General features: G+C 42.0%; 1 protein-coding gene across 1 annotated transcript in view; it reads right to left on the bottom strand.

Annotated features, from left to right (window-relative positions):
* Positions 1-13,867, bottom strand: part of Ppp3r1 (protein phosphatase 3 regulatory subunit B, alpha) — a 50,677-nt gene that overhangs the window by 6,672 nt on the left and 30,138 nt on the right. The window contains exon 4 of the mRNA XM_085692237.2: positions 452-628. Within this exon, the coding sequence (XP_085548363.2) occupies positions 452-628 (177 nt within the window). The remainder of the gene's footprint in view (positions 1-451; positions 629-13,867) is intronic.

The raw sequence follows: 13,867 nt of genomic DNA, 5'->3' as shown, positions 1-13,867 counted from the left end.
GTATTTTAAAAAGTTTAAGATCAAATGTACAATGGTACATCAGTTGATCAATACTTGCACAAAAGATTCCTCGGTATCGGGCTGAAATGAAGGACGCATGGACTACCAAAATTGACCAGCACAGGTCTCATTAAAATAAAATTTTAAAAAAGGTAAGATAAAGGAAAAAATATAGTTTTTAATATTGTTAAGCTCTCCTTAAATGAGAATGATTTTTCTTAAAACAGGAAATATTAAATTCCCTTTTTGTGGTAGACTATACTCTTAAGACACACTTTGGCAATTTATGAAGCAAAAAGTAAAGGGTAATTAAATCTACATAACAGATTTTCAAGTTTTAGCATAAACTTTAATTATAAAATCACCAAAAATAGACACTTAAAAAAAAACAACTAGTTTCATTCTTGTGTAGAGTGTGCTAAGACACCTTTAAAAACAAAACGCCCTTTACCTTTGAAGTCCACCTCTCCGTTCCCGTCCGTGTCGAAGATGTCTATGACTCGCTGCACTAAAGGGTTCTGCTGGAGCTCGGGCAGAGACATGAACTCTTCCACACTCAAAGAACCGGAATTGTCCAAGTCAAGCTTCTTGAATCTCTTTCCTAGCCTTTTAATTTCATCAGCGTCAACTAAAAGCAAACCAAAAAGTAGCAAGATTTTAACTTCCAATTTGATCTAAGAAACTACAAATTGCTTCTAAGTAAATACAACAAATATTTTCGCTTGGTTCCATTTCTATTTGCTCCTGCCATAGCCTATGGTTGCTAGGCAGCCAGCTATCCCAGAGTGACAACGCTTTACCAAGCTGACCATGGAGGTCTGTGATACAGGCTGAATTGGTTTCCGTTCCTTTATTTTCATTTTCAAAGTATAACTTATGTGATGGAGGAGGGTTAACTGTCTGTGTTACTTTCATTGGTTAATAAAGAAACTGCCTTGGCCTTTTTGATAGGCCAACCCTTAGGTAGGTGGAGTAGACAGAACAGAATTGTGGGAGAAGGAAAGCAGAGGCAGGCAGTCGCCATGACTCTCCTCTCCGAGACAGCCGCAGGTTAGAGTCCTCCCGGTAAGCCACCACCTCATGGTGCTACACAGATTATTAGAAATGGGTTAATCAAGATGTGAGAGTTAGCCAATAAGAGGCTGAAACTAATGGGCCAAGCAGTGTTTAAAAGAATACAGTTTCTGTGTAATTATTTCGGATAAAGCTAGCCAGGAGCCAGGTGGCGGGAAACAGCCCACCGCTCCTTCTACACTTATGTCTAATACCTCATGATTAAAAGCCCCAATGTTTCCCACCCATTTTACCCAACAATATTCAGTTCCCTTTTGGGGAGTTTATGTGGCTTTCTTGAATATTCTTTCAGGTTTTTAAACATTCTTCCAGGTGTGAGCAACTATAAAGCACCTTTTTCTTACTTCTCTCCTCAAAACTCGCTTTCCAGTACTTCTAAAGAAAAGCAGAGGGTACAGAGATGGCCAAGTACTTAAGAGCGCTGCCTGCTAGCACTTCCAGAGGACCCAGGTTCAACTACCAGTACCCACACAGTAGTTCACAACCATCTGTAACTACAGTTCTAGGGAGTCTGATGCCCTGTGCTGGTCTCTGCGGGCACCAGGAACTTAGGTGGTGCACAGACAGACATGTAGCCAAACATACGTACACATAAAATTTAGAAAAAATAAGCCGGTATAAAGTACTTTCTAAATCTCTATGTTTATGACATACACACATGATACTCATTGTAGGAACTTAGAATTAAAGGGTACACTTAAAATATAAAAACATATTAAAATGGATACAGCAAAAAATTATCTATGATACTAAAGTAAAGACCACAGAGTCACAGGATGGCACTGAGTCTCCCATAATTCAAAAGAGGGGGAGAAGTAATGTCAGTAAAACATGGAATTTTATGGATTAATGGCGATTTCTCCTAGTACAGATACTCTAAGACTTACAGATGGGATAAAATACCAACCAACTCATAGGAATGCACAGAAGACATCCCATCTAGCAGACGTCACAGATTAGCCTTGTCTCACATACATACATCGACAGCTGGACAAAACCTAACTCTCCGAGCTGGTTTTGTGATAAAACGTGGAACACATCCTGTAAACTGGTAAATTATGCCAAAGGCTCCTGCAACAGAGCACATTACAGAACACGGTATTCACCATGGCAGCTCGCGGTTACAGCTTACTGTACTGCACAGCATTCTTCAGAGTATGGGGGGGGGATATTTATGTCACATGTATGTGTTTACATATATATACATATATATGTATGTATATATACATATAAATGTATCACTCATCTTGGAAGACCAAAATTCTTGTCTCAAAAGTGTAGCATCTGCCTGATTACCTGGTATAAAGCTGACATGGAAGGCAAAGCAAAAAACAGTGCTTAGGGGGAGGACAAAAAAAGAAAAAGGTGTTTGAAGTCAAGATCAGAAAACACAAAGTTCAAAAAGGGAAGCATAGTCCTCTTAACGCACTGCCTGCAGTGACTAGGACGTGCTGCGGTCACGGGAGCACATCAGACAGCATTTAGCGATGGAAACGCCAGTTTTTAACCAACCTACCACCCATAGAGACAGCTCCAACACAGTTCAAACCCATCCTGTGTCACCACTCAGGATTTAGCAGTAACCACTCAGCAGTGCTTTGCATAAGTACTGAAGCATACATTCCCACATCGGATACTACTACCTTTTACCAAAGATTCCATTTCTCCTTTAAAAAAAAGAAAAACAAACTAGTCTTTCACATGTTTCGCCAAACTGTAACATGTGGTTTTTCCACTTTTTAGAAGGACAGCTATAAAAAGATTTTTTTTTCTTTCAAAACGGTGTTTTCCTGAGGCAAGGCCTCACTATGTAGCCTTGGCTGGCCTGAAAGACTGCGCTGCCCTTGAGTTCAGAGATCTGCTTGGCCCTGTCTCCCGAGTGCAGATTACCTTTTCTTTACAGCTGACAGAGCTTACCTATCAAACTGAACTGTGTGAACCCAAGTGAACCGAAACGCCACACCTAGTTGAAGAGTTTTTAAAAGTGATCAAAATTTCATGATTATGTACTTTTAGTATGTTCCAAATACAGTCTAAATTATCTTAGACCTTGGTTTCCTTAGTAACTGTAACCTTTGACCCCTGTACCTGAGCTAACACCCTTCTGACTATTAGGTTTGGGGTATATTAACTTAGCAGATCATGGTCTCCCGGCGACCAAAAGTTAAGAATGTTAACCAGGAGCATCTGAACCTACAGCAAAGGTTTCTTGACTTCAAGGTAACCTACTCATTACAAATCCTCATCAACAGATGTGCTTAAATACATTAGACATTAGTTTTATAACTTCCGTTCGTTCTGCAGCTATCAAGAAGGAATTTAATGATGACTGTGTTATTCAGTATAACCCCTGACGTAAGTCACTTTTATTTGTGTAGAGAAGAATGCATTCCCACTGGAGTCCAGGCTGGGATTCAGTGTTTCTGCCATCCCACGTGACTCACGGGAGCATCTACTTCACACAGCTGCTCACCTGTCGGCACCTAGTACCATGCATCCAGGGGCTGTGCTGCCTTCCCAGGTACATGAGAAGTTCTTCCTGGGGCCTGGACCTCCTCTTTAGTCAGCAGTCTGGTACGTTATTCTAAAACAGGTCGCTAGAGGACCCTCATTGCAGAGTGGTAGGCACAGTCTTAGTCTGCCATCTTTCCGTCTCTTCTCCACCACTCTTCTGGCTTAGCATTGGCTTCTGTCTCTTCTGTTTACTGGCTCCTCTTAGTATAGAAATTCTCCGAGCAACTAATCCTAGAAACACTGAAGAGGCATATGAACTTTCCAGTCCTACAGGGTGCAGGTGGTAAGGGAACCTCCTAGGACCCTCAGTGGCCTCAAAGGGAAGTCCTGAGGTGGCATACTTCCTGCCTAAATTGGAAAAAAAATTCCATGTGTGCAAGAAAACATACTTAAGGGTAATCTTTTAAATACTAGGCTGCCTCATGACACCCCAAACTCTTGTGAGATAATACTCCTAGTATTCCATGGGAGGAACTAAATACTTCAGGGCGAGAGCAAGGAAACCACCACTCTTGTTAGCCACACAGAAATATAATCCAAAAAAAATCCCATCAGATCACATAAACAGTTTTAGGAAAGAAGGGGAGAAAAGACTAAAATGGGAAATAAAACTTGAGGAAAGGAAGCATTTGCTGGGGAAAAAGGCTAATTAGTAGCTGACTTTACAGTTATCATTCTACCTGGAGAGCTGCGTGCACTTGGGGAAATGGGGAACAGCTGATATTCCGGAATGGTCTATTCACTTATTTTTTTACATACTCCAAGTTCCAATTATAGGCAATCAAAAGATTAAAAATAGCCAGCCTAATAGGAATTAAAAGCAACCCAAGAAATGAAGAAATTACTAGTTTAAAAGAAATTCAAGTGTTTAGAAAACTACCGAACTCGAGGAGCAAAAGAACTATTAAAGGCGCAGGAAGCCAATCTTAGAGACACTGGGAACTGAAGGTGAGTTCTGAGGGCCCCAGCTTGCTCAGCCCCTCTTCTCTCTTCTCTGGCTTTGCCTCCTCATGCTCTCCTCCCCTCCTTAGGAATCCCCAGGGAAAGAAAGTTCTGCATCAAAGGAAGACACAGTTACATCCTACTGGAGCCTAAGGGGAGAGGAGAGTTGATACAATCTGTTCTCTGGACAAAAGCCCTGCTGCAAATGTTCTCAACTGGAGCTGGACTGAGATCTGCTAAGAAACTTCAGGGTTCTCTGGCTTTATTTCATTAGAAGTAAGAAATGTTCATTTGCAAGGGCATTTACCTTTCTACTCATCAGCCCCTGAAACAAGGAAAATAGCAGCCTATGGGCACTCACTTCACTTTCTGATCTTATTTAGGTTGTGTTTTTTTTTTACCTTGTTCTCAGAACACGCCAACTTTAATATGATGATTGTGCTATGTGTTTTTAGCTTCTTGATAGTTTATTTTCCTAATGCTGCCGATTCCACATTAGCTAATCAATCCCATGTATCTACTGGTCTAGCTGTCAGCCTCCATCGGTGATTTGATATATTTATGTGTGTATTGTGAGACTACAATACAGTCTTTGCCACTGCCTACCTGCTCTTGTTTTGTCCCCACCCCTTCTGCTTCTAAGAAACTGTGTCGTCCAAGCCCATCCTAACCAAAGTGCAGATACAAAAGGTAATTATCAAACTAACTTGGGATTAAAGAAAGAAATGCGAAAGAGGGACTTATGGTAGCAGCAATATGGTTTGTTTAAGACAGAACACCAAGTTTTGGCTGGGCAAAGTAATACGTAACAAACAGGCGATCTTGATTTCAACTTTTGTTAGAACATGGGTCTGCCCCTAAAACACAGTAGTCACTTAAAATCCCACAGTCAGCGATCAGGCCACACCTCCCTGCAGCAACAACCCCCATTTATGGTCCTAACCAGGACCGAGCTCCATGCTCTGAGGCGCCCCCTCTTCTGCATCTCAATCTGTTTCTCTTCTTCTCCTCTCTCCTTTTCTCTCCTGTCCTTTCCACTTCTTTCTTCTCCCCTCACTCTGACGTTACTCTCCAGACTTTAAAGGGAAGTTCTCCATCCCTTTAGGTTCCAACATATTCAGAGCTCCACATATATCGTTTCTGCCATGGCCTCCTTTTTTCTTGATCTACTGTGTTTCTTGGAAGCAATTATTGCTGCTCAGTATATCGAACAACTGTGTTCAGGGTCAAAGGACTCAACTTAAAAACTGTAACATCTTGACATATCTCTCTCCCCTCCTTTCCTTCCACCTGTTCAAGTGTAATGCCCATGTACATTCTGTGGGAGGTCAGAGGTAAGAGAGCCCTAGATCTGGAGTTAAAGGCAGTTGGAACCTGCCTGGTTTGGATGCTGGGAATATCAGTCCTTCCAAAGAACAATATATGCTCTTAACTGCTCAACCATCGCTCCAGCATAAATAAACTGTCATGTTTTTCTTATTTTATTTGAGACAGGTTCTCATTATATAGCCTTAGCTGGCCTTTACTTCAAGAGATCCATCTGCCTTTACCTCCAAAATGCTGGAATTAAAGATATAAAACAGCACCCAATGCTTACCTGACAAGGTTTAAGAGCTCTTAGTTAGCAAACTGTCACAGTGTATCTCCCAGTTTCGGTTTTGTCTAGCTTCAATTCGTACAACCCTTCTCTGTTTGCAGCTCTGCCTCTTTACTCAGTGTTCTACAGAAACTCCATTAGTTTTTATTCTGTGTTTCTCCAGCTAAAAATGTATCTTAATATGCGCTATTTCCCCCTTGAACCCTTCTCTTGGGTTGTTGCAAATTGAAAGAAAGTTGCCACTTTAGAAGAAGAAAATCCTATTCCAAATAATTCTGCCTACTTAGTGCATTCCTGCTAATTACATAGTAACCACTGAATAATGTTATTGGGCAAATACTCAAATTCTTTGCAAAATTGGTTCTATTACATAGAATTTTCACTGTGCTTATCATCTTCAATTCTCCTGATTAGTGGCTAAATGAATAAACAGCACAGTATGAAATCAATTTTCAAAACTGACAATTCTTTCCTCATTAATTAACAGGTGCCAGGTATGGTGGTGCATCTGGGAAGCAAAGTCTGGTCTTCACAGTTTCAGGCTAGCTGAGTTTACATAGTGGACACTGCCCCCCCAAAATTAAAAATAAATAAATAAATAAACAAATAAATAAATGGGTGTCCTATGAATCTAGACATCTCTAGTAAATGAAGCTTTTAAGTCTTGGTTACAGTTTTTCTATGGAAACTCCTGGGAAGTAAAGAATTTAAGAGAGCCTGAACCAGGTGATGACGTCAGTTAGGAAAGCCATCACACCAAGCAGCCCTCGGCCTCACTGACAAAGACCCACCCAGCACCCACAGCCACCTCCTGTGTGATACAATAGCAGCTTTGGGCTGGCAAGATGACTCAGTTGTGGGGTGCTTACAGACAAGCCTAAGTTTGATCCCTGAACCCACATGGTTCAGAACTTATTTTTGCAGATTTTCCTTGGACTTCCACATGTACAAACACATAACATAAAACATGTACAAACACATGAGTACACACACAAACCTTCAAGGGGATACACTTGTCATCCCGTATCTCAGCTCAGATATGTTCAATTCCCTGTGTGGGCACCTTCAAATGGCTTCCAAACTGCGTTTACTGACTTTCAGCTCTATCAACAAAACTCAAAACCCTCCAGACTGCATTTCCACTTACTCCTTTATGGTTATGTATATGCAAACTTATTGAACAGTGTGTTTACTTAAATGATAGGAATAACCCTGGTCCTGGCTTTAGAGGGACCACAGCAGGCTCTCCTAGCTACTCACACTTCCATAATGGCTGCCCAGCAAGGCCTCCTTTTACAGGAGCCAAATGTCCACGACTCAAAGTTCTCAAAAGAACTCTCAAAAAGAATTCTCTCGTGATCCAATATAATTTGGATTTAAAAAAATTTCAAGATCAAGAAAGTTAAAAGTTCCAGCTTGGGGGAGGGTGGGCTCCTGAGGCCCCACCCCAGGTGAAGCTGTTGCTGGCTGGTACTGGCAGGTGCTCCATGCCCCAGCAATGAGCCATGCCCATGTACAGATGGGCAGCCTGAGCTGGATTTCATAGGATAAAGACATCAGTTTTAAAGGGAAGATGCTAAGTTGGGAGTGAGATATATTAGACAATGTGGAGGGAGTTGGAGGGTGAGCAAGCTATCCTGATACATTTTAAAGAAATTTCATGATGGCAGGCACTTATTTTAAGTCTTCTAAAAAGAACTCCATTGGGGGGAATGTCTCTACTTTAGATCCCAAACCACTATAGTGAAAACAACAAAACTCCTTCCTACATTTAGAGAAAGAAAAGGTGGGGAGTTATTAATGGGATCCAACCTACTGAGAATACCTGTTGCTACTGATATTAGCAATATTAAGATATAACAAATTCTTAGACGTGATGGTCAATCTGTTACAGCTACAGCATAACTTATCCTGATGACCAATGGCCTGTCATGGTAACCTGTGTCATGGGCCAGAAGCACTCTGTTCCATACACTCAGATAGGAATGAGAGGTGGCACTCAAGATGCTAGCTGAAGAATGCATCTACAGGAGTGCGAAAGGCTCTGGGAAGTCGTAGGTGTGCTCAGATTTCTGCCTACACCAAACTCTCACCCTATTATCTTGTTAGGAATATCTAAAGCTTTTGGGTTGGCTCTTTATCTCAAGTGTGCCAAAGCAATCGAGTCTCCAATGGCAACCAAAACCATCCCAGTGCTACACCAAGAGATCTTTCTGGAGGTACTGAATACTGGAACTAGCTAAACACTTAACAACATACCAAAAAAGGATGCATGCTCAAAAGTAGGATATATAAAAGATTATTGCAAGTAAGGAGGAATTCACAACCTAAAAAACTGTACGTTTTTCTTTTTTAAAGTATTAAGAAATCTTCATGGTATCCTACAGTAGTTAGTCAGAGCTAGAAAAATACTAAATAACACATGTATTTTGCCAATAAAATGTAAAAGACAACATTAAAAAATAACACCTATTGGAATTCCCTTTCTGACTGAAATAAAAATAAGATTTGGAGGCTAGCAAGATGGCTTGGCAGGTAAGGACATTGATCAAAAGCCTGATAAAACCTGAGTTCTGTCCCTGGAACACATACGGAAGGAGAGAAGCGACTCCCAGCTAACCATCCTTTCATAGGGGCTCTTAGGAAAGAGTGGAACTGTCAACTCCAGGAAGACAGACTGACTGGAGACTCCTAACTGAAGCTCATGAACAGAAACACCCTGTGTTTCCTTGGTTTTGAATTCATAGAGATGACATGAGAGGAGAAGCAAGACTGTCTGAGGGAAAGGGGAAAAACAGGGGGATGAGATTACAGCACATTACACATTGGAACAAATATAGGGGGATATGATTACAGCTCATTACACACTGGAATACATGGCTTTGTGCAACCGCTACTATGTACTCGCAATGAGTATAACGTCAATAAAAACAAGAAGCTTTTTTACAGACCAGCAGTGTAATATTTACAGTCTGAACAAAACAGATCAACTACCAAATGAACAAAGCAAAGAAAGTTATTACCAATATATGAAAGACAGAAGCAGTATATTAAAATATGGATAGTCACACGCATTTCAGCTGTCTATTTTCTTGAACAAGAAACCTCGTTGGTTTAAAAGCCTCAACTACAGACTGCGAGATGGTTCAGAACACTCTCTCCTCTTGCAGAGAACCTGACTTCAGATTCCAATACCCACAGCCAGGGACCTAACAACTGCTTCTAACTCTAGATTCAGGGAATCCTCCTCTGACCTCCCCAAACATATGCACACTGAGAAATAGGCATAAACATACTTAAAAATAAGATGGCTAGATTTTAGATTATGTACCATAAATTTTGAAGGCAAGACTAACTCATTTGGGCTTTCAGGGCTTCTAAATTAAAAATCTTTAGATACTTAAAAATTATCAGGTAAAGTCAAAGGGATAAAGTTAGATATCACCAACAAATATCTCATCAACTGGACGTACTGGCAGATGCTCGTAATTCCAATATCCAGAAGGCCAAGGCAGGAGGGCCAGAAGTTGAAGGTCAACTTTAGTGTCAAAGAAAGTTCAAGGCCAGTCTGATATACACATGAAAACCAGTCTCAAAAAAGCCACAATTTCTAAGCTAGATGTGGACCATGTCTACGAGGCATGTAAATCCATGGTAGGCTGAAGCCAAGGAACTTAAATTCAAGCACAATCTCACAGCTGCAGGCTAGTCTGGGCTAGCCAGCAAAACAAAAGTACAGACTGGCTCCACAAGTCTGCAAACAAAACCGAAGCAAACTAAATCGAAAGAAAACAACAACAACAACAACAACAACAACAACAAAACATGGGTTCAAATGAACTCAAACCGAGAAGAGTGATTTTTAACAGCACAAAACCCAAGAAACAACTCCCTGGAGGGCGAGAGGATCAAAGCAAGGCAGCACTAGCCCCAGCAAAAGGGCTAGCAAAGCTGCTTCCGCTGAGGCCAGCAGAATGATCCGGGACTCTGGAAGCTTCAAGCCATCATAACCTACCAACAGTCTCCAATTCAATTCCAAAGACCCTGCCCTTCCCTGAGAAAGGCCCTTTCATGGGATACCTGGTCACCACTAGTACGACAACACGAATGACTAAGGTCGTTACATCAAGTCCTCAGCCATCCACATTCCTACTGTTCTCTCCAGACACCCGTGTTTCTGGAGCAGCTATCTGGTGTTACTAAGGTTTTCTCCTAGAGAGCACTGCGTCTGCGGGCCAAGGGAAGCACACTGCACAAACCATCTGTTTTCTTTTCTGTGGTGGGGCTTCCTTACTCCTCACCTCCCCAGGACAGTCACTGCTCCATTCCTCTGAGAGTGAGCGCACAACCTGCAAATACCTTCCCTCTACTACCGTGCTACTCAGTCAGGGTTCTACTACAGACAACTCAGATGAGCCAGCTGACAGACCACAGACCTCTGTTGTTTCTTGAGAAAGTTTCATGACATACTCTAGGCTGGCCTCCAATGCATGGTGACCCTCCATCCTCAGCTTCCAAATGCTATGGTTAGCAATTCTAGGTTTAGGCATTGGTTTTTTTAACAACAGAAGACAAGAGAGAAGGAGAGGCAGAGAGGGTGGGGGAGAACAAGAGAAGGACTGCATTAACCTTTAAAACATTTCCAAGTCGCACTATGGAACTGCATATCAAATCAAGCATTGCCTACCTACCCTAAAAATCAGGAAGCTACAAACTTAATGTCAAGCTTCTGGCTCCAGAATGGTGCAAACCACAACAGTACAAATCACACCAGAATCCTACAGGAAAAAAAAACAAGTCCTGGGTCCTTTTACTTTACAAACCTCACACAACTGTATGTGTGGCAGAAACAAAGTGGCACTGAGAACTGTGGCTGCCAAAGAATCGGAGAGGTACTTGCTAGCTCTACAGTTTCTAAATACCAGAGCATGGTCGGAGCCACGCTAACCAATGCTCATAACATAAAGCAAAATTCTACTTTTCCACACTGACAGACCCTACTAGAACTGGAAAATAGTGTAAAAGGTATGGCACTTACAAAGGGATTATTAACAATATAAATAAACATAAAAATAGACAAACAAACGAATGAATGAAACCGCCAACGCCAAGAGAACTGAGGGAATGAAGTTGTTCAGACACAATAGAAATTACAATCTGAAGATTAAGGGGAGCCGGTGCACAGACAGTATAGAAACAGTATGACTGGGCAGGAAAGACGACTCAGAGGTTGAGAGCACTGACTGTCCTTCCAGAGGTTCTCAGTTCAATTCCCAGCAACAACATGGTGGCTCACAACCACCTATAATGAGATCTGGTGCCTTCTCTAGGAGTGCAGGCAAAAAGGCAGGTAAAACATTGTGTACATAACAAATAAATCTTAAAAAGAAAATGGTGAGCCATGAGCCATGTGCTTTTTGTTTCTAAATATTACATCAGCAATGAAATAGATGGTAAAATGTCATTCTACATACCAAATACTTTTTTAAGATTTAATTTCTTGCCCCGAGGATTATCACAACTGGGACAAGGTTGGAGGTAAACTGTCAAGTATCCCAAAGGCCATCCACCTGAGCGGAGCCTCCACAGAGCAGCCCGTCCTTCGGTCACCAGTAGCATGGGGCCAGATAAAAGTCATCTCGGTGTTCTCAAAACTCCTACAACATACTGTTCAAGTACACCATTCACAGTCTAAATTAATATCCAGTTCTTCAAATAGTAAGTTCAAATAGTAAGCTTCCATCTAACATGTATATAAAATTAAGACCTAGTTGGCAGAATGGCTCAGACGGTAAAGGGCCTCGAGGAGACCTGAGCTCAACCCCTGGAACTAACTTCCCCCAGAGTTGTCTTCACACACACACACACACACACACACACACACACACACACACACACACACAGGCATGACATGGTGGTTTGACTAGGAATGGCCATAGGCTTACAGATTTGGATGCTCGGGCACAGGCGTTGCCACAATTTAAAAGGATTAGGAGGTATGCCGGTTGAGAAAGTGCTTCACTGGGGTGATGAGCTCTGAGGTTTCAGAAAGTCAGGCCCAGAGAAACCTCCAACTGACTGTGGATCTGGATGTAGAGCACTCAGCTGCTTATCCAGCATCACGCCTGCTTGCACGTCCCCATGCTCCCACCATAATGGACCTAAATCTCTAAAATTCTAAGCCCCAGTGGAATGTTTGGTTTATATATATAAATAGCCATGGTCATGTATCTCTTAACAGCAATAGAACACTGACTGAGACACTGTATGAAGTTGGTACCGAGGAGCAGGGTATTGCTCTGACAGGCCCGACCGTGCTGCTTGTTGGCAGAATGTGGACTTTGGGATTCTGGATTCGGAAAGCAGGTTGAACGTGTCAAGCTGGTCCTAACGGGCCATCCTAAGGGAAGCACAGAAGACAGTGGCAAGGGTGATTTGAACTGTGAGGGTCAGCCATAGAAGTTTCAGAGGGGAAGAATATTAGCGGCCTAGAGACCATTCTTGTGGTATTTTGGCCAAGAATGTGGCCGCTTTCTGCACTTGTCCAAAAAAATCTACCTGAGATTAAACTGAAGAGTTTGGATTAATGGCATTAGTGGAGCTTTCAAGACGGTCTAATACTGACTACACCATGTGGTTATTAGTGGTCACTCTTATGCAGATCTACAATGAAGTATGAGCTGCGCAAGGAAAAATACAAAATGTTGAGCTTGAGGGGAAAAGGAGCACCAGGAAGGGTAAGGAAGCTAAGAACACATCTCAAGAGATAAAAACTTCAAAGAAAAGCCTGACACTAACCGGAATAAAGGGAGCGTGAGCTCAGCGTAAGACCCCACCCACCCAAGCTTCCCACTTTAGTTACTTTGTGAGAAGTAACTAAAAAAAGCTAAAGCACCAAAGGAAACCATTGAAAACAGAAAGTTGGTGAAAACATATTTGAACAAGGCGCCCAAGTTCTTGGCCCCATTAAGCAGAAGAACTCGGCAGCCGTGTGGTTCTGTGGAATCTCCCTCCGCTGAAGAAAACTGCTGAGTCCAGGGGTGTGTTAGAGTGCAGGTGCACAGAAAACCAGAGAGGTCAACATAAAGGCATGAAGGTGAAGCCTGGATTGTGTTGGAGACCCCAAAGTCATGGACTACCTGGCAAAGAAAGCCGCTAACGGGGAGTTGAACCAGCCTAGTGGAGATAAGAGTGTTGCAGATCTGAGGAGCTTTTTGACATCAGACATGGAGATGTAGAGTCTGGAGTCCTGCTAGTTTTCAGTCTGGCTTTGGTCCAGTATTTCCTCACTATGCACCCTTTCCTCCCCTTTGAAATGATAATGTACATTCTGTGCCACTTTATGTTGGAAGTACGTGGTTTGCTTTTCATTTTGATTTCATAGGGGGTGAGTTAAGAGATTGCTTTGAGTTTCAGAAGACTAACTATAAACTTTTAAACAATGTTGAGACATATATAAAAAATGGGGATTTTTGAAGTTGAGCAGAACGCATTTTTATATTATATGGCTACAAGCCTATGGGGGGATGAAAATTTTGGTTTGAATAAAAATGGCCCCATAGGCTCATATACTTGAATGCATGGCCACCAGGGAGTGCCCCTATTCCTTGTTGGAGATGGGTTTTGAGATTTCAGAAGTCTAAGCCAGGCCCAGAGGCTCTCTCTTCCTCCCACCTGTGGATCCAGATGTAGAACTCTCAACTACTTCTCTAGCAACATTCCTGCCTGCATTATACCACA

Source organism: Myodes glareolus, chromosome 8 (genome assembly GCF_982192425.1).
Source record: "Myodes glareolus chromosome 8, mMyoGla1.1, whole genome shotgun sequence".
NCBI lineage: Eukaryota > Metazoa > Chordata > Mammalia > Rodentia > Cricetidae > Myodes > Myodes glareolus.
The sequence above is the reverse complement of the archived record's forward strand: the minus strand, read 5'-3'. Positions and strand labels throughout refer to the sequence as shown.